We start from the raw sequence: 20,145 nt of genomic DNA, 5'->3' as shown, positions 1-20,145 counted from the left end.
TTATTCTATTACAAGTACAACTATTTATTCAAAGCCAAGTTCAAATATTAATTGTTTTTAATAATATTTCGAAGCAAGCACAAGTAACTACATATGTAAATCATAGATTTTTCACTGTTACCTAGTTTGTTCTATTGGCTTGCTCCCATGGCAAACCACTTAGCCAGCCAACCTTTTGGCCACCTAGATCTGGGTGACCCAGCCCCATTAAGGGCACCTTCAATTCCAATCGCGGCCATAAGGGGCAAGCAATGGATTCCCGCACTGACATCGTTAGGGCGCAACAATTGCTGCAATTGCTGAATATGATTGAAGTACTTTCGGAGGTAACGAGGCAGCGGCGACGAACATGGCCTCCATATCAAACTGGCATCAAACAATTTCAAATGGATCGAATGAGAAATCGACGGAGCTGGCCAATTGAAGCTGCAGTGCTGCAGTTGCTCATGTTGCTGCTGCTGCTGCTCCGGCTGCTGCAGATGTTGCTGCTTTGTATGCATGCAATGAACGTGATCGGTTGCAATTTCAGCGAGTCGAGAACAAAGTGGCCAAACCGAGAGGATCGATGCCGATCGGAGCGACAATGTTGCAGACGCACAGGACGTGGCTCCGATGTTGCTGCCACATTTCACTGGTCCCGATGATTGAAATTCTAAGGCCAGTGTCGGCATCTGGAATAGTGCCTCCGAAAGCGACTCCCAGACGAAGTTGCAGTCCACAGCCGTCCGCCGCTGACCTTTTCGCATGAGAATCATCGACGGCACCCGATGATGGATGCACTGCCACAGCCAACTTGATCTGCGCCCAAAGGAGCGTGGCAAGCGGACCGCGGAGCAATGTCAGCCGAAGCTGTCACTACGTGCAGCTCGTCTTTGGCAATTTAGGTGCGAGGAAAGTGGCTTTCCTTTTACCAAGCGCCGATATTTCCAGGCCTTCATGCAGAGGTACTATGGATATTTTAGCATAATTAAATAATAGTCAAAAGGAAGTTGCACCCTAATTATTTATTTTAAATTAGCATATTTAATGAAAATTCTATAAATAAGGTATATTTCATGCTTAAATTAAGTGCGATGTGTATTTATAAAGATTTTTAATACGATTTAAATAGCTAATTGTTAAAACTAAACTTCTAACGGCCACATCTTATGTAACATCTTAAATTTCCAACGATTTGAAGTCCAATTGGCGATGGTTACATAACCAGAGTTCACTGTACGCACCACGCGACGGATAATTGCGCTCACCCAACGAGCAGGGGGAAAATGTAAGAAAAGCAAAGAAAAACCAGGCTGGCAGGGAAACTTCTTGGATTCGTCAATGTTGTCGTTGTTGTCGTTCCATTCCGTCGTGGAATTTCACAGCGGAGCATGGAAATTTGTTCGATGGCTTGTCTTTCAACATCCCCCCACCTCGCGCTCCCCCATTTTTGTGTTTGTTTGATTTGGATTTGATTTGATTTCCAGGCAGAGCAGTTCTATCACACTGAGCGAAATTTGGGGTCATGAAAGTTGTTAATTAAATGGATGTTAGATTTTTTATATGAAAGTGGTTGGTTAGCTTCTTATACATAATCTGTTATAATTGATTGTAAAAAAACATGATGAGATTCTAACACCATACTGGAAAATATCAAAATAGTGTTTTTGTAAATAAATTTAATATTTCATATTCTATATATAAATATCATTTTTATCTTATAAAAAAAATCAAAAAATTTTACTAAATGAGTTTGAGGAAGTATCAAATTCCAAAATGATCTTGTTTTTGAAGTTACTTTTAGAAGATAAACTCATAATCTGTATTTGTAACTGGATCATTTTGATCAGTGTACACCTTCAGCTTCTGCACACTTCAGTACCCCCCCCCCCACGACTCTCCTCCACCTGGAAGACCTATTCAAATGGGCTCTCTCACAGTTTCTTGACCTTTCTCCGTGTGACGCAGTCGCCGTTCGCAATTGTAACTGCACATGCGCGCGCCGTGTTCCCCGCATTGTCCCGTCACGCCCCCTTTTTCACCGCCCCCAATTGGCCGTTTGGTAATTTTGCAACTTTGGCGCGACTCCTTCTGCCCCCAGTTGTTGTTCTTGCGGGAAATGCGATTGACGGTAATTGGTTGACGTTTGTCTTATTTAAATTTGTTTTCTTTGGGATTTTTCAACGTTGCTGCTGCTGATTCTGATTCTTCTGCTGCTGCTGCTGCTGATTCTTCTGCAGCGACTCCCGCCTGATTCTTGCACGCTCCCATGAACTGATACCCTGTAAAATGTGGACCGTGTATAAGCGAATGAGGCAAGAACAAACAGATACGCAAATTCTTTAGCAATTTTTTGTTTGCGGTATAAAATCATAATAATCAGCCTTAGTAAACTGGTTATGTGTATGATATTTTAAATAACTATTATTATAAAACAATTTACTATCTAAAATTTCTGTTCAATCTGTTTCGATTGAATTCCAAATGCTTTCATTCTTTAAAGATTTCTTGAATGTTAGAATTTTCGCAAGTTTTGGCATTTGTTTGCTTCTATTTACAGGTCATTTTGAAGACGGTTTCTTCACTGAGCTCCCAGTTTCATTTCTCGTTTCCTTTATGGACTTTTCTCAAGCTGTTGCATCCCCTCCCTCGTAGTCCCCTCGTTCTGTTGCAACTTCCACTGGGTTCTGTGGCGCGCGGCGTGCAACTTTAATTGAAATGAAATGAGTTTCGTTGATTTGTGTTCTAGGAATTTGTTTTTGATTGTTTTCTTGTAAATTTGAATGATTATCGAGCCAGTTGCAGCAGTTGTTGCAGTTGCAGTTGCAGCATTTGTTGCAGCAGTTGCGCAATTGCTGCAGACGAGCTGAAGAAAAAAAAAGAAAACAAAATAAACAAGCCGACGAGCGGAGCGTAATTGCAGATCACATGGATCAAAGACCCTAGGTCTTTATAAATCTACGAGTTTGCAAGGGAAGTTTGCATTTTTCAGCTCCTCCTCCTCCTCCTCTTTTCCCCAGCCCCCTGCCTCTTTCGTCCCCCTTTTGCTCCCTGATCGATAGCCGGGTAATTGAGCTGCGAGAACTTTTAATTGTGTGTTTGTGTCGCGGAAGCGTTTTTCGAACTGGGCCAGAATTCCCAAAGCCAAAGCTATAGCCAAAGCCAATTTGTTACCGCTATATCGCTTCACGTATCGCTTGCATCGCGATAAAACTGCCGCGCTAAACGCAGCCACTTCCTCAAGTAAATACTGCATACTGCAACACGGACAAAAAGTTCTGGCGGCTATAATAATCCCACTTCCACTGAATTTAGCAGCTTAATTTATCCGGTGACTAAAATAAGTATTGCATTTATAAAAATCTGTTTAAATTTCCTGCGGCCAGTATCTTGCAGGAACTCTTGCCATTTGAAATGAATTTTATCATTTCAGCAGCACAGTAAGTTTAGGACATATTTATGTTATAATATAATTATATAATAAAGATAACTTTAAGATTTTTTTCTCTGCATTGGCATAAGAACCGCGGGAAAGCGATGCAACTGGCCGAGATTGAAACCGAAACTGATGCGTAGTTTAGGGCGATTTACACACAGTTTAAACAGACATCCCGATACAAATCGCCAGTTCTTCATGGAGGGGGTGGAACGGCGGCGTTGAGGGAGTGGTGGGGGCAGGTGGGGCTTAGAGCAGCTGCAGGTCCAGTCTTCCTGGTGCCATAACTGTAGCAAATGGCCAGGCAACATGCAGGTCCCCCTGACTTAGCCCCAATCTCGGTTCTTAGTTCCCGACCCGCAACTAAACTTTTTAACCTTCTGTAGCCTCATGGCTACAAATTATATTCAGGAATAAATTTATATGATAAATTCGTTTGTACCAAGTAGGTTTGTATGTTTTAAACAAAAATATATATAATTGTATATTAGTCTTGTATGCAAGTCTTTGAAATGTAAAAGTAGTTATATGAAGATCTAAATGGACATACAGGGTTAAATCCGGCCTGAACTTGAGCCTTAGTCGCACACTCAGCTTTAAAGATCTTCGGCGTGGGCGTCTGTGGTGGTTATAAATTGCACATTTGATGAGCAGAGAAACGTTTATGGTTCTCCCTCATCTGCAGGCTCTTCCCGATCCTGATGCGGATCCCGTTCCCGATTCCCTCGATTCCTTGGACTCCTCTGCCTTTTAGCGCTTGCATGCGGCTGATTAATTGTGCCAACGTCATAAACGTGATGATATCGCAATGCAAGCGCATTTTTCATGTTATTCAATTCATTGCCCCCAGCTCCAGTTCCTGGCCCAGCTGCAGCTCTGCTTTTTGCACATAAAATAATTATCTCTGGTAATAAAAATGTAGCTTAATATACGTATTTCATCTTAAAATCTGTATTACTGTGTGAATAAACGAAGAATATAAGTGCACTTTTCCCAATAAACTTTCTAAGTTCGCTTCCTGTAAATGCTACAAAATTATATAGGGTTGTAATATTTTTTTTAAATTTCATCCAAAAAGAATATTTGGGAATATTGGTTTTGTTTTTCGCCGTGTACCCACAATGTATTTGCATAGCGCTTTTATGCGGCATTACGAAAGACTCAAGCAGCGAACTCGCGTGGCAGCCGTTCGATATTGCAACTAATTACCGGCATTAACGCAATTTCGTCTTCATAAAGACCCGGTTCCGCATTGCTCCCTCACCCATGATCCCCCCCTTCATAGCCAGCAATTGAGATTTAATTCGATTCTTTGCCCAAACGCGGACAGGTGTCTGCGAGTATGAGGCAGGTGTTTTCGCTCATTGTCTGCGGCCAGGAAGCATTTGGCATGCGTTCATTTATTTAAACTGATTTTTTTTTACGCTTTGCGTTTTCCTTTTGTTTTTCCATTTAGAAAAACTGCGCAATTTTCATTGATTTTGGTCAGAGCTGGTTTTTGCTTCTGCTGTTATTGGCACCTTTTACGGCCTAGTATCGCAGTGTATTTAGACATGTGAGATCACATCAATTATTATAGGTGTTCCGTGGCGGGAATCTATAATTTCTATTGGTGAAGTATTGAATATGGGATTACTTAAGGAGTATTATGAATTCCAAACACATTTTTTGGGCGTTTGTTAATTACAAAACATTGTTACTCAGTTTAAATGGAAAAAGTATTTAGATATTTAAGAATACTTTATTTAAGATATTTACAAATTAAGTATATACAGCACCTATATTTTAGCTCATTTTGTATACTTACCTATTGTAAAAGTCTATGAAATCATTTGTTGCTGCCACTATATAGAATATAGAAATTCCATTTACCCAATTTGGCGCCTTCTGGTTTTTTCACCTGCTCGCTGGCAATTATATATGGCCAATTCAGGTTATTATTGAGTCAATTTCCAGGCCGTTAAGCTTTCATTGGATAGTTTAGCCGCCCACACTCAGGAATCAAGACAACTTTCAACGTTCGTGTTTGTTTTGCATATACATTTATTTTTCTGAGACATTTATTTAGACACAAATACAAGTTATATTATAGTTTTACATATGTATGTATATATATACTCCCTATGTGTAGGCCATATAAGCTGGGTAATACAACTAAAATGTACAGACTAAACGACTAAGACAATGCGATTGCGAGCAGATCATGGGGAAATCAATATTCCGGGGGATTTCAAGGGGGTCATTGTGGGAAGTATCTGGCTCTGAGCAAACTAATTACTAAACAAGAGCTGTTCGATTATGGTTTAATTGCATTCAATCAACAGTTTGCACAACATTTAAATTATGAGGAGGAAATTCATTGCGTTAATTAATAAATTCATTTTAGCTAGCTGTAAGTGTTGCATAACATTCTCTAAATGATTGATTATGGTTGTTCGATAATATTGACTTACTATTAGTTACATTTGCCTTTTGCTATCCTGTTTAAATACAGTACTCATTTAATGCATAAGTATCTCGCTTGTAGACACAACTAAGTTTTTGTGGTTTCTGAAGTTCGTTTTGTGAATTTTTCTGAGCAGCGTTGATGGCTCTTCGTTTTTCCAATTTGAAGATGGTTCGCAATAATTATTAAATTAAACATAAAATTAAAATCACAATTTTATAGACTTGATGTGTGTATGCGTGTGTGGTGTGTTGTGTGTGTATATATGTTGGTTTTGTGTATGTGTTTGTGGTTCCTTTGTGGTGTGAGTAGTGTGTGTGTGCTGGCAGCCTTTCATTTTGTCGTGGTTCCATCCGGTCGAAATATTCTCATCAAATACTCCATTGGAATCTGGTTTTAAAGCATAATTCTGGGCGTAGCAGGGAAAGGCACAATTCAATATTAATTAAAATTGCTGCTGCAGGCTAAATGGTGAAAGCTGTAAAATGAAATGGAGTGGGGGAAGAAGCATTAGTTGGCCGTTTGAATTGTTTGTTTAGTTTTTATTTCCGTTGCTGGCTTAGTTTGTTGCACGAATTTAATAAGCAAAAAACAATCAAAACGCAGCACGATTTGCATGGGCTCTATCCACCAACTCACCTGCAGGAACACACACAGCGTGCCAAAAGTTGTAGTTGCTCTTCTTTTATTGTGTTTTATTTCTCAGTGTTTTTCTGTTTCTGTTTCTGTTACTGTTTTTGTTTCTGTGTTGTGGGGGTCGATGGCAGCTAGAAACGAGTTGGCAACGAATCATCATCATCATCATCATCGTGCTGCTACTTCCTCATCGTCATCGTCATCCTGGAGATACATCCATGCAATCATCCTACAGATACAGCGTCGCCTGCTGCCGCTGATCGAAGTGATGGATGTAGAGCTTCTTCTTCGACTTCTCCTTCGAGGGCCGCAGATCCCAAACCAGGTTGGACAGACTTCTCGGCCGGGACAGGCGGCGGGTCTTCTTCTCGGGCAGCTTGTTCGAGTCGCCCGATGTCCGGCCTCCGCTGCGGGATGAGTCCAGCGTACCCTCCCTCGGATTGTGATGGTTATTGCTGCTGGAGCTCCGGCTGTGGGGCAGCGGCAGTGGCAGAGGATGCGGACTGGACAGGTAACCATGCACGTTCAGTATGCTGCCGCACTTGAGCACCACATCCGGCGGAGTGCCCGGCGTGGCCGGTGTGCCCGACGCAGTTGCTCCCGATCCCGATCCACCGCCTGCTCCTGATGACTTGCCGTGGGCTGAGATCGTCGGCGGCGTCACGGAGGAGCAATTGTTGTTGTCCGGCGTCAACTGCAGACTGCTGAGACTCTTGTACCTGAAACAAGTTATTTAAGTAATGCAAGTTGATTATAAGTAACCAATTTATAGCACATAACTATCAAAAGATTCAATAATCTTTAATTTAATCTTAATCTTAAGGCGACCCAAAAGGTTGCTTACCTGATGTGAAACAGAGGCGACTGCGGCTCGAGGGCCTCCTTGCTCGGCAGATGATTGTTGGGCGTCAGCACCTTGCCGTGATGAGGATGCGGATGTGGATGCACACTGGCATGCGGATGGGGATGCGGATGTGATCCGTGCGATCCGTGGGAACTGTGATGAGCAGCTGCGACCGCTGAGGCAGCCGCATTGGCCACCGCATTGGCCGTATTCCCATTGGGAGTCGGCGGCTGCTGCTGCGACTGTGACTGCCCGTGACTGTGACTGTGGACGTGACTGTGACTATGGCTGTGACTGTGACTGGTGCTGTGGGTGGTGCCCGTAGAGTTGCCATTGCTGCTGCTCCCAGCACTGTGGGCATTCTTGATGTAAAGCTTTGGTAGAGTGGGACGCTGGCGCTTCTCCGCCGGCTTCTTGCCCGGAATCGTTTCGATGGGCGGCGGCACCGGCTTGATGTCCTCCTGAATATGGCCATGATGGTAGTGATTAACCACGTGATGGTGGTGGTGATGGTGGCTACCGGGATGATGGCCACCACCGCTACTGCTGTGCTTGTTCGACTCCAAGCTGCTGTAGTTGTTGTTGCCGGAGGTGGTGGCCTGCTGGTGAACCGGAGCCCTGATCAAGCTGCAGTAGTTGCCACTGCCGCTGTCCGTGTGATGGGAGCGCAGAGTGGGTGACTCGCAGATGGGCTCGAAGCGGGCCAATCCCTTCGAGAGCGGCGTCAGGCCCCTCACATAATCATATATATGATCGATCTCGTTGTACTCCTCCGCAATCTCGCTGCTGCTCAGTGCCTGCTGCTGTTGCTTCGACCACGAATCACAACTGGCACTCTTGCGCAGCACATACCCACTTTCCGCCAGTCCACTGGCCATTCCCGCTGCAGATGGCAGCATGACCACCGGCAACCTGCCCCCATTGCGACTATTGAACTTGGAGTCCTTCTTCTCCTTCTCGCTCAGCTTGAGATCGACGATCTGCAGGCGATCGCGTGCATCGGCCAGCAATCGCTGCGCCTTGTCCAGGAATCGTGAGTACTCGATGAAGTGCTCCAGCTGCTCCATGTTCTTGGCTCGCTGCAGCTTAATCTTGGCGTTCAGCGGCACCGGCACCAGATCCGTATCCTTCTGCAGTGGCAACGCGAATATCCTGTCGATCTCCACGCAACCCAGCAGTCGCAGTTCGGGCACAAATGGCTGTTTCAGACCCTTGGGCGCACTGCCGTGAACGAGTCTGTGGATATTAGGATGGGGGTTAAAAACTAGTTCCTAAGTCATCATTTAAGCTAAATGATATATTCCAATATTTAAGTTATTTAAAATATTATATATAAAACTCACCTCACGATGACTGGCATCCGCTTGAGCAGCAGATTCTTGACGGTGTGGACACCGCTGATGCTGTCCTCCCTGGCGATCGGCGAGAACTTGGCTTTGGTATCGAGTGGCAGATTGATGATCTCGTCCTTGATGTTCCTGCACTGCAGGTACTTCCCGTTGTCGTTCATGGTGGTCAGCAGTTCGCCGGCGTGGATGGTCCGGTTCATCTGCTGGCATCGAAAGGTCTCCCGCACCAGGACGCGGGCGTTCCGCCGTCGCGAAAGCTCCAGCACGGAGTCAATGCATCGCGTGGAGCGACCATCCTCGCTAAGGAGCTCGAAGTAGCCGCCGTAGGTCTCCGGAATGAGCACCTTGGCTCCCACGTTGGTGGGCTTGCGACCCTCCTTGATCTTGATGGGCTGGGCCAGGATCTGGTACTTCTTGCCGGCGCTCAGGAACAGGGCGGTGCTCTGCAAGGATGGGGCCGACAGGGTGGGCACACCCAGCGCCTGGTGTTGGCCCTTGAGGATCTTGGCCACCGCCGGCAGCGGCTGCTTGGAAAAGTCGCGCAGGTAAACGGGCGTGGCATCGCCGAATCGGGAGGCGGCCAATATGATTTGGCCATCGGTGGCGGCCATGTCGCGGTTGAAGAACGATAGCAGCTTGCTGCGCGCCAGTTGGACATTAAATGAGAGTAAGTTTCATTGGACTGGCTGCGGATGCAGATGCTCCCCGCCGACGGCTCCCTGCTCGCTGTCCAACTCCTCCGGCAGCTGCTCCTTCTGATCCTGAGAGTCCTCCTCCGCCTCCTCCTGATTGGCGTTAATCTGATCCTCGAGAGCTCGTCGCTTAGCCAGCTCTCGGTGGCGCAATCTCAGCAGCTGGGCGCCGCGACTGCAGCAGGCGTGCTTGATTTCCTCCTCGTGGGCGGAGGATACTCCTGTCTGGTCAGGATATAGATCCTGGTTCGGGCCCTGGTACGTCAGCAGTCGCGTGGATGTCTGCAGAGCGTAGTTGAGATACTGCATTCGGTTCGATTTCCTCCTCCTCCGCTGGCCACAGTGTGCGAATAGTCCTTTTCAATTTGCCTGCACTCCTTTCGATTCCCTTTGACGCCTTCGCGCTGCCAGTTGGTAAGCTGCTTTACCGAAGCCTTTTCTCCTGCAAAGAATCAAATTAAATGAAGAGACATTAATCGATGTAATGCCACACTCAACGAGAAGGATATAATGTTATGCATGGGTAATCAGCTTAAAAAATATGCAAAAGTTCGCAATTTTCCCAAAGGAATTATGGGTATGCATAAAAAGAGCGTGCGATTTGATACCCTGCAAAGGTGAAATATTAACTGGCTTAAATATAAATAAAACAAAAAACTTTTCAGATATTCATTATAAAATTATTGACACACAATGTAACACTGGAATTTAAATTGTTAATTTTTTTTGTTCAGATACCCTTGGTATATGGGAAATGCCTTTTTCCCATAAAGTCCGGTGAATAATCATAGAATGTTAAGTGTGTTGTCACAGAGTTGAATAATAAATGCCCACACACCTTTGGTACCCAGTAGACATTAGGTAAATGAAATGTTGCCTACAAATTTCCCCCCTTCGGTTCGACGAAGCTCAAATATTCCTGAGTCCGCAGATCAGCTCTTGAAGTTCTCACACAGGGATATATATCCATATATATATAGGGACACCGATACAACGACAGGGTGTTATTTATGGGGGCCATAAAGTAGGGAAGAAGACTTTAACTGAAGAAATGGCAAAGTGCACAAAATGAAAATGCAAGCTACGGAGGAACGTGCATATACATCCATATATCCCATGGAATAGACAAGACGACTGTGCGACAATGCCAAACATGCCATTAACAAAAGGGAGGAGGTGATGGTGGAGGAGGACTGTCGGCGGAGGAGTACGACATGGCCATGGGCCAACAGCCAGCGGTCCAACAAATGGCAAGACATTAAAAGTACTTAAAGGATATTTGCATATTTTATGGCCAAACATAAATGCGGCTGATTACGAGACGTCGTATTGCCTGAATTGCTGGCAGTGTTGCCAAAATTGCATTAAGAATACTGGCTAAGTTTCTACTGCAAAAATGTAGCTAAATCTTGAATAAGTATCCTGTGGTTATAAGCAATATGCACATATAAGTATTTTTGATTCTTAGAGGTTCATAGTAGCTTGTCATCACTGATTGGTTGTCATATTGCAAAATTTGCATGTTTTCCTTGGGGGATTTTGTAGATGGAAGTCCAGTGTGTGGAATCCATTTCACCAAATTAGATGGCAATTAGCAAAGTGACCGCACCTGCTGCGGTCCTTATGTCAGTTCTCTCAGCCAGTTGACTGTGCTCTCCGTCCACCAGGAAGAGCATCCATCTCTAATTGCCGTCCCTTCTCCAACTGGAGCATGAATAGCAGTCAGCAGCAGCTATAGAAACCCCAGTTGGGGCCGTAAAGAGTCCGTCATAAAGCATTTAACGAGCCCTGCGGAGGTTCCTTCACCTTCCCCCAAATGCAACGGTCGCGATTATTGGGTCATAATACCATAACCCTAACTTTAGTTGGTCCGCAAAGGTTATTAAATCTTTTTTGGCCCCCTGGCTGCAGCATGCAAACGCTTAATTGATTTTTAGTACGAGCGACTTTTCCGGGATTATCAAACAAAAGCCTTCAGTAAAGCTACCAATTCCACTGGGAAAAACATAGATCAAGAGCATGAACTTCTATCAAGATCTTTTTTTTTAAAAAAAACCATTATAAAACAGCTATTAAAATGAATATTAAATTTGTATGGGTTTTCTTTCAAAAGGCATCTCTTAAAGAATAATTTTTGAGCAATACACACATTTTGAATTATATCGATAAAATTGTTTTAAAGTTTTTCCCTGTGTGCGGACATGTGAGGCGTATATATTTGGACCCGCTTTTTCTTAGGGGATCTGCTTTCCAATTAATTGCCAGACAAAGAGTGAGACTGCAACACGGCCGGCAATTAATTTTCACCATGGAAAGTACCTTTTCCTGGAGCAGGAAAACACACATACGGACCTGCGAAGGAGAGCGACTGCCAGTTGCCAATTCTCACGCTCAACGTGGCCGAAAGCCTTTGTAACTTATGTGGAAACGTGACATTTTCTCGGCTACTGGACAAAAATTGATGCCGCCGAGCCGTCTTGGCTGGAGCTGGAGCTAAAGCTGAATCTGAAGCTGGAGAGGATTGGTCCAGCATCAGCAATCTGTAAAGCTGGTGCTGGAGATGGAGTTAAAAAGCTGCAGCAACTGTCTTGTTTCCTGGCCCGTACGTGTCTGGATTTTTCTTTGGTTTTTATTGCGGCTTCTGTTGGCTTTTTGTTGGTTTTGATGTCACACAATGACACAGTTTTTCACGTGCGGAGCGCTCGTAATTTGTATTTGGCCCCGTCTCGCATTTAACTTGATCTCATCGAAAATGTCTTAATTAATTTGCACTGGAAAGTGGCACAAAAAGCAGCTGCCCCAACATCCGCAGAAGATTCTTCACAAAAAAATCCTGAACCAAAAAAAGCGGAATAAAAACTGGAAGAAACTCACTTAATTTATGACTGACACGACACAAGATGACTTGGCATGAAGCCCCACAAAAGGTTTATGATTTTTTCCTTTATTTTTCTCCCCCAGCGGAATCCTTTTCAACATCCTGTCTGCCTGTTGCTATTTGTTGTTGCTGTTTCCTGTGCAACGCACCAAGAGCCACCGCCCCCGAGGGGCCTCAAAAACAAAACAGAAAATTGAAGAAAAAAACACTTGAGCAAATGAAGCCCCCAAAGAGTCAATATGTGATGGCGCGGGGAGGGCGGCCATTATGCACATACATATGCTTATGAAAAATATGTAACCCAAGACGGAGCTCGAGCACATAATGAGATACCCAGAACACACAAAATATGTTTAAAAAAAAAATGTTAAAAAACGTGAACGAAACGGAAAGCTTTAAGAAAAAGGAAAAGGAAGTGGAGTGGGATAGGATTAACCGACTAAACGATACACTTTGAACTTTTAACTCACAATATAGTGCCAGTAAAATACTAACAAAAGCTTGAATCTTTTTTAAATAAGCCAAGTGAAGGATAAAGTACTCGAACAACCAATCCAAAGTGAAATAAAAATGTAAACCTATTTTTGGGAATTTGTCTAACCATTTGAGTGCCGCTGAAATCGTATAAACTAAGTGCACATATAAGTTTTAGATGCGGTAAAATAGTTTGTACGACTCGAAAATCCTTTTCGCTACCCTTTCGGCACAATCTGCAGGCGAAAAAGCAGGCAAGTGCGATAAAAGCCACGTCAAAAGGATTAGGGCGTTGCAACTACGTATGTGTGTGTGCAAACGGAAAATGTCTGTGCATGAAGGTGTGTGTGTGTGTGGGTGGCTGGGCTTTTGTTTGTCCCCAACAAAAGCAAGAACTGGCAGAAAAAAAAAATAAATGTGTATAAAAAACTCGCAGGCAGAAGGAGTCCACAGTCCGCAGAAAAAGGAAAAGTGTAAGGAGCACGACCTGCTTGTAAACCAAAGAGCTCATAAAAGGAAACTCTCACACACATATGTACACACCGTGCGTGTGTGTGGCACATTAATCACACTAAAGAGTTCTACAAAATGCAACTCAACTTGCCGGCGGAGCCAAAGCCAAAAGTTGTTACTGTAACTTCATACTATTGCTGTTGTCACCACTTTAAGCCGCGGCTTAAAAATCACGTACTCCTCGCACTTCTCGGCAAGCGGCTTACAGCTCTGGGCTTTGGCGGCTAAGAATCCGCGGCGTCCGCCAACGCCAACACTTGATGTTCGCCAGCACCCTACAGTGGCTCCTCTGTAGCACAAACTCCATCAGGGCTAACAAAAATAGGCGAAAGTCCTTAAATAGTCCGCTGCCTTTTGTTGAATACTTTCAGGTGTGTTTTTAAATCTCTACAGACTTCTGTGGGATTTCCCAATAATTCATTGCGAATATAAAATATTAAGACATCCTTTTAAGCCGATTCCAAATGCAACTTAACCAATCCGGACTGTATTTCTCACATATAAATGCCATATTCCTGCCGCAAAATCGCCTTTTTGTGCTTCCTTTTTCTTTATTTGATTTCACTTCCTCTTTGTCAAGTATTTTTCTGTGCGAAAGAAACACCTTCAGCCAAAAGCCCCCCTTTTTCACCACTCACCGCTAGCCACTCCCCCAGCGCCCCCTTTAGTCACAAATTCCTCTTCCAGTTCTCAGTTGCCTTATTATGTCGTTCTGAGCACTTTTGATTACTTTTTATCCGCTTTCGGCCGCGGGTTTCATAGCTCACAGCATTTTGCTTTTGTTTGCTGTTCCTAGTTTATATATCCAAGTCCAACCTCCCCCGATTTCCACCCGAAAAGCCCCCTTATCGCCACGCCCCCCGCCCCTCGTCTGGTGTGACTAATGACGTTGTGGACCACGGACAGCGATTGCGTTAGCTTAGCCCCATCCAAAAGCCCATCCCCACAACCCAAACCCGTGATGTAAATAAATGAAATAATATTCTTTTGCTGTTGTCCCGCCATGAAAAATTAACGCTGACCACTCTTGACTTCTTTTTTGTATTTTTTTTTTTTTTTTTGGTTTATCTGTGTTTTTTTTTGTTTATTTTTTTGCACGCTTTTGGTTTCTAACTGCGGACAGTTTGGATTTCTGCTTTCATTTGTCAAGTGGCGTTGAGTCGTTCCTCAAATACTCTGTGACAAGGGATTAACACATTGCATCACACTACAGAGTTTTATAAAGTACTTATAACATATTATATTCTTTAAACAAAAAGAGAAATAAACAAACAAAAAATTAATTTAGAGAAGTGTGTGCACAGCTAATTACTTGAAATATTTCAACTGATTTAACAGTACAGGAAACATATATAAATTATAGAAAACAAACATTTATAAACTAAACAATTAAATATTTTTAGTTAGAGTATTTAAAAGAATATTCTTCCGTTCATAGTTCTGCACTAGAATTAATTTGCTTTATCTCAATAAAAGCGGAAATAAAACAATGTTTACCGAAGGAAGCGGAAAAGTTTGCTAGCTCAAGCTTTTATTCGAAAAGCATTAATCACATCCATAAAATTCCTTGTGCTTAACTGGAAAAGGAAGATAAATAGCACCCAAATAGATTTCCCACTGACGTAGATGTAGATCGGAATCAATAGCGGAAATGGAATAAGAACCCATGCCAACTGGCACGACAAAAATAGTAAAATGATTAACCAAATGGAATTCCCCTATGGCATTACAGCCGCTACTCATTTGCCCTCGATAAAGGTAAGTCCAATGATTCGAAATTCCACGGTCATCCCCGCGATTCATAGCTATAAAATCGAAACTCTGGGAGAATACCTATGCGAAACTTGAATGTAAACTCAGCTTTGTTTCCAATTATTCGCATTGTGAGTTACAAATGAAGCTCAATGTAATATGTAGTTTTGTATGAAAAGTGCGTTGCATAAAGGTTATCAACTTGATACGGATATTGTATTCAGTTCAGTTCGTTAACGGAATTTCAAAAAGGAGCTATTGAGCAATGTGAAACATTAAGCTTTTGAATATACTTTATATATTTTTACCACCCTATTTATTTATGTTTGTGATTTCCCTTATTTGTTTATGGATCCAATGGATTAATCACTTAAATTCAGAAAGGTTCTTCTCGGAATTTTAAACCTTTAGCTGCCTTAGAGATTAGTAGCACACATGCGTGTTTCTATGTATACATATATTTGATTTCTTGCCAATTTGAACAATCCGTTGAGTCGCGCCCAATTCCCCGATTCATCAGCGGGGGCAGCCACACATCGCAGATTCGAAATCAAAAGCAATTAAAATGCAAAGCCACAGAGCGTCTCATAGGGTAGAAATGTATAAAAATGTGACGTTGATGAGGAGTTGCCCCCGCCGATGATTTTGTACTTTTTTTTATGTCGTTTTGGATATTTTTTATTGAAATGTCGACATGCTTACTAATCAACGAAACGGTCAATGAGTGGGAAAGAACGACGAGAACTTCTCTTTTATTAATCATGCGGTGAATGCACAAAAAGATCGGCGATTTCGATGGATGGGGTTTTTGGGGGATGGGTGATACCATGTCTGGGGACAGGAAATCGAAACCGAAATGCAGCGACAGTTGGCCCAACGTATTTGGTTCGATTATACCGCTTTTAATCCAAAACGTTGTCAAAGAACCAAAGAACCGTTGGCCATCGCCTTTTGAAGACGCCTTGGATCCAAAATGTTCATTGGCTTTTATTTATGCCCCACGAGTGTTTATTGTATGCATATTCTTTTGCCCTGACACTTTTCTTCGTTCTTTTCCGCCGTTTGATGCCAATGAAAGTTTTCGTTGTAAAAGGGAAATCCCTTTTTTGGGCTGGGCCAGGTTTTGTATTTTTCATTTCTGGGTTGGGCCAACATCTATCCCGACCATCCTCTCTATTGACCCAGAAACTGAAATACAATAAGAAAATGTTGCGCCCGCCTTTTACGTTTGTAAGTGAAATTTTGAAAAACGCTATCAGCCAAAATGTCTTTGAAAGATATTTTCCACGCGTTGGCGTTGAGTGATGGTAAAAGTGGCTAAAACGGAGATAACGGGGGCCAAGAAGGGGGCTCACATCTGCATTGAGTTGTCAGCTACAAGTTGGGTTCCCCGCTAATGAAACCGATAATGAATGGGTTAATAGATCCCCATAAATAAGAATTGTTGAAGAGGCGAAGATGCATTGAAGTTGTTCGGAGCGAAAGCATTAATTATCCAAGGTTCTCAGGGTTTTAATGGAGGCTTTAATAACTGTTAGGTGGTATAACGATGAGGCGTACATCTTTTTATAGGTTTTCAAATTCTAAAGAAATGTATAAAGCTGTTACCTCAATCAATACGCTTCCTATTTCTTAGCAGAAACATAAAAACCTTTTACAAAATGTTAATATGATTTGAATATATATCTACTTAAGATCTAATTTTATTAAATTTCGGAAAATTTATCAAATCCACAATGACCCCATTTCCACATCCCCAAATCGATTACATTTCCCCCAAAGTCAAATCTAATTCACCGATCAGTTAATATGTGTCATTCATTGGCATCTGATTATTCTCGCAGCCAGCTTACCCCAAAAACATCAAGAAAACACTTTATTTATATCCGATATTTAACCCAATTTCTAGAGCATGACGCTAATTGTATTTTAAATATTATTTGCCACCGATTGCTCACCTTCTGCTCCACAAAAATACAACCGAAATCCACAATTTGCCGTTAAGTTTAACAAATACAAATTTACACTGTTTTGTTGATCAATTAACACGCACACAATGATCGAAACTCTCTTTTCTATTTGCTTTCGTACACACTCAATTTTTTTTTTCGTTACCAATCAACGTAAGTATTTCGTAATATTCGCTGAACTGTGAAAATTTCTTTTTGCACAAAGAATTTTTTTTACTTTCACACTGTGACGAAACGCTCGCTGGATGCTAGTATTTTGTTCGCCGTTGAAAATTTGCATAAAAACGAAACGAATTTCAGCTGGATGATCAAAGCCGCTGAGCTGAAGAAATATCTCGCGTGGGTTGCTGCGCACGCGCACAATATCTTAACTCACTCTCGATGATGGGGGTTCTATTCTCCGAAGTGTTTGGCTAAAAAGCGTTCTGAACTCGCGATCGCAATGGGACACCGAACCGGTCGGAGCGACGAGCTCCAAGCTAATGAAAAGCCGAAGTTCTGGGATCCCGAGAGTTGAGTGGCCAGAACGCAGATAAGTCAGCCGCTGCCGCTGCCGGCGTCGCAGTCGTCGTCGCTGTTAACTGGCCCGCGTTAACAGGGCTATGTTAAACCGGTCCCATATACATACACATATATATATAGATTTGTGTATATGTGCAGGCGTGTATGTATGGTTTTACCATCCATCTACCGCTTTGTTTTGGGCTCTAATTTCTAAGCAAACTCTGGATGGTGAGAGATTCGAGATTCGGGACTGCAGACTCGAAACTCAAGAGATTCCCTCAGATAAACGGCAAACAGTTGTTTAATAGTTTTCTTTGAATTTTGAGCATTTTTATGTTGCTGCTGCTGCTGCCGGCCGTTTGATTTGTTTGCTGAGAAATGCGACTCTCGCAGGTATTTAAGTTTCATTAACATTTCGAGGGATTGAGGAAAGGTCTGTTCGGTGTCAACCTTTATTTGGTGGCATCGTAATATTCAGCGTCTTTGTGTGCGGTGCGTGTGAATTTTTTATGGTTCATTAAAATTAAAAGCAGAGCTCGCCTTTTCGTAGTTTATTTATAGCAGAAGATTGGCATTTTGGGAGGGTCTGTGGGAGAATCTCTTTCTCCGCCGAAACTTGGTCGAGCAAATGAACTTGGTCCATAATGCATGCAAAAACTGGTGATTTTTCCGCGGGAAAGGAGGTAGAAGTTGGCGAAACTGTCACAGATATGATTTACGACAAGTAAACTTTAGAATATTCAATCGCTCTGGCATACAAAACCTTTCAAAATGCCGCAAGGCCAAAGCCATCAAAAGAGCCATAAAAAATGGCAAAGCATGAAATATGAGCACAAATTATGAACAGACATCACGTCAAAGGATTAACAAGACCGAAAACTCGGCCGGATTTCAAGGAAGTCCGTCAGCGAGGGCACAAAAAACCCCGAAGAAACGGTCGATAAAAATCTAACAAAGTTGGGTTTCTTCGCTGGGCGCGTTAAATGGTCAACACCCATATATTGAAGGGCCGTTTGAAGTCTGTGTTTAAAATGCAGATTATGTGCGTTGATTAAATATTGTTTTTTAATTTCTTTTTTCGCCCGGCCGCTAAAATTAAAAATGCACAGGCACAGGCGTGTGGGAAATGCATTGGAAAAGATTTGATTTTCTGTTTTCAGCATGCCGAGCACGTAGCGCTGCATAATAAAAAGAAAACACATATAAAAGTGAAAAAAATGCGAGAGGGAGTGAGGAGTATCAAGAGGGACGAAGGAAATTCTGAGCGGAGAGACTGTGAAGATTTTTTGTTCTTATCAGCGCAAGTTCGTTGCCTGAGTCTTTCGTTTTGTGCCTTATCAAATTTGTGGAAATCGCTTATAACGGTAGAAGGGATTTATCAGGAAACTGTCGGAAGATTTGCATAACACACACCGAGCGAGCAGACAGCTAAAATAAATCTCCAGCCTTTTGTTCGCCTTTGTGCGTGCGCCAATTCTGCGAGCAACCCACACACTGCAGATCATCGCGAACCACTCTGCTGCGCCACTCCGCACCACTTTGCACCACTCGGCTCCCCTCCCCCCCTCCACACTTCCACTCGCTCATGCAAATGAAGCGGTGGCTGAGACTGCGATCTAAAATTAGCTGCAACGTTTGTTAGGCTTCAGTGACTCTGGCGAAGCTTGCACTTTTGTCGCTGTTTTATTTCACGTTTCGGGCCTTATTTCAGTTTTTCAGCGTTTTTTTCTCGCCGCTCGCCGCCTTTCTTTGGAAAGCTTGTCCGCCCGTTGATTGATTGCCCCCGCTGCAGATGCGGGCTGGGTCTTCCCTGAATGGCCAGAGTCGCCGTGCGGGCCTAACCTTTGTGCACTCCCTCCTCCTGCCCGCGTGCCTCACACTTCTGGTCTGCTCGCCCGATCTTACCATCTTACCCTACTCTGCCTTATATTTGACTGCCGACTGGCCCGGCTCTTTGAATTTTACGCTTAATTTGGCTTTGATTGATGTTTTAGCGTTTGATTCATACGAAAAGTTAGTTAATGCGGCGGTTCACTGAACCCGCCAACTGCAGTGGTCAAGCGAGGGGAGCTTAAAGCGTTTCAGGTATAAGGGTTTGTATGTATGTATACTTTATATTACAGGTGATGGAGTTTTTTTTTCTTTTTCTTTTATGTATTTTTCATTTTCTGTAAATAATGAACTTAACTTTTAATATTTTTCCTTCTTTCTTTTAGTAAGATATTGAAATATAAGATTATTTGGTATATTCTAAATATTGATCTTTGTTATATCCAGTTACAAGTGTTTGGGAAACAAACAAACAACACATTTATTGGGAACGAATGTGTATTTTTTATTCCCTCTTATTTATATTTATTTTATCTGCATTATTTGTTCTTGATAAATGTTGTACTCTTAACCCTCGCCACCAGCTTTATTTTCATAACTCATACGTTCCTCGGCTGACAACTCAACTTGCATTCTTGGGCTGCCACTCTCCGTATCTGCCACTACCTGTGGCACCACCTGTACCGTCCACACCCCCTGGCACCACCATGCGTGCACACATTCATCAAGTGAACAGCTGACCCACTTTGCCGCTGGAACTGTTGACTGCCCTTTTGTGATTTGGCCACAGGTTGGAAAGCAATTAATTACATTACAACGCAAACGTGGACGTGGACGTGGAT

General features: G+C 43.0%; 1 protein-coding gene across 3 annotated transcripts in view; it reads right to left on the bottom strand.

Annotated features, from left to right (window-relative positions):
• Positions 1–5,440: 5,440 nt before the first annotated feature.
• LOC6735201 overlaps positions 5,441–20,145 on the bottom strand; it is an 81,120-nt gene continuing 66,415 nt past the window's right edge. For 2 of the 3 annotated variants that reach the window (XM_039291307.2, XM_039291308.2), the window contains 4 exons: positions 8,685–9,824; positions 7,342–8,577; positions 6,501–7,216; positions 5,441–6,339 (listed from right to left, as the gene is read on the bottom strand). In XM_039291307.2, coding sequence (XP_039147241.1) covers positions 6,727–7,216; positions 7,342–8,577; positions 8,685–9,301 — 2,343 coding nt within the window. In that variant the 5' untranslated portion in view covers positions 9,302–9,824 and the 3' untranslated portion in view covers positions 5,441–6,339; positions 6,501–6,726. Of the gene's footprint in view, positions 6,340–6,500; positions 7,217–7,341; positions 8,578–8,684; positions 9,825–16,957; positions 17,481–20,145 lie in introns of those variants that run through there. The other variant, XM_016168447.3, reaches the window with a different exon arrangement.

The sequence above is a fragment of the Drosophila simulans genome, chromosome 2R (assembly GCF_016746395.2).
Source record: "Drosophila simulans strain w501 chromosome 2R, Prin_Dsim_3.1, whole genome shotgun sequence".
Taxonomy (NCBI): Eukaryota; Metazoa; Arthropoda; class Insecta; order Diptera; family Drosophilidae; genus Drosophila; species Drosophila simulans.
This window is presented reverse-complemented; position numbering and strand designations above follow the sequence as displayed.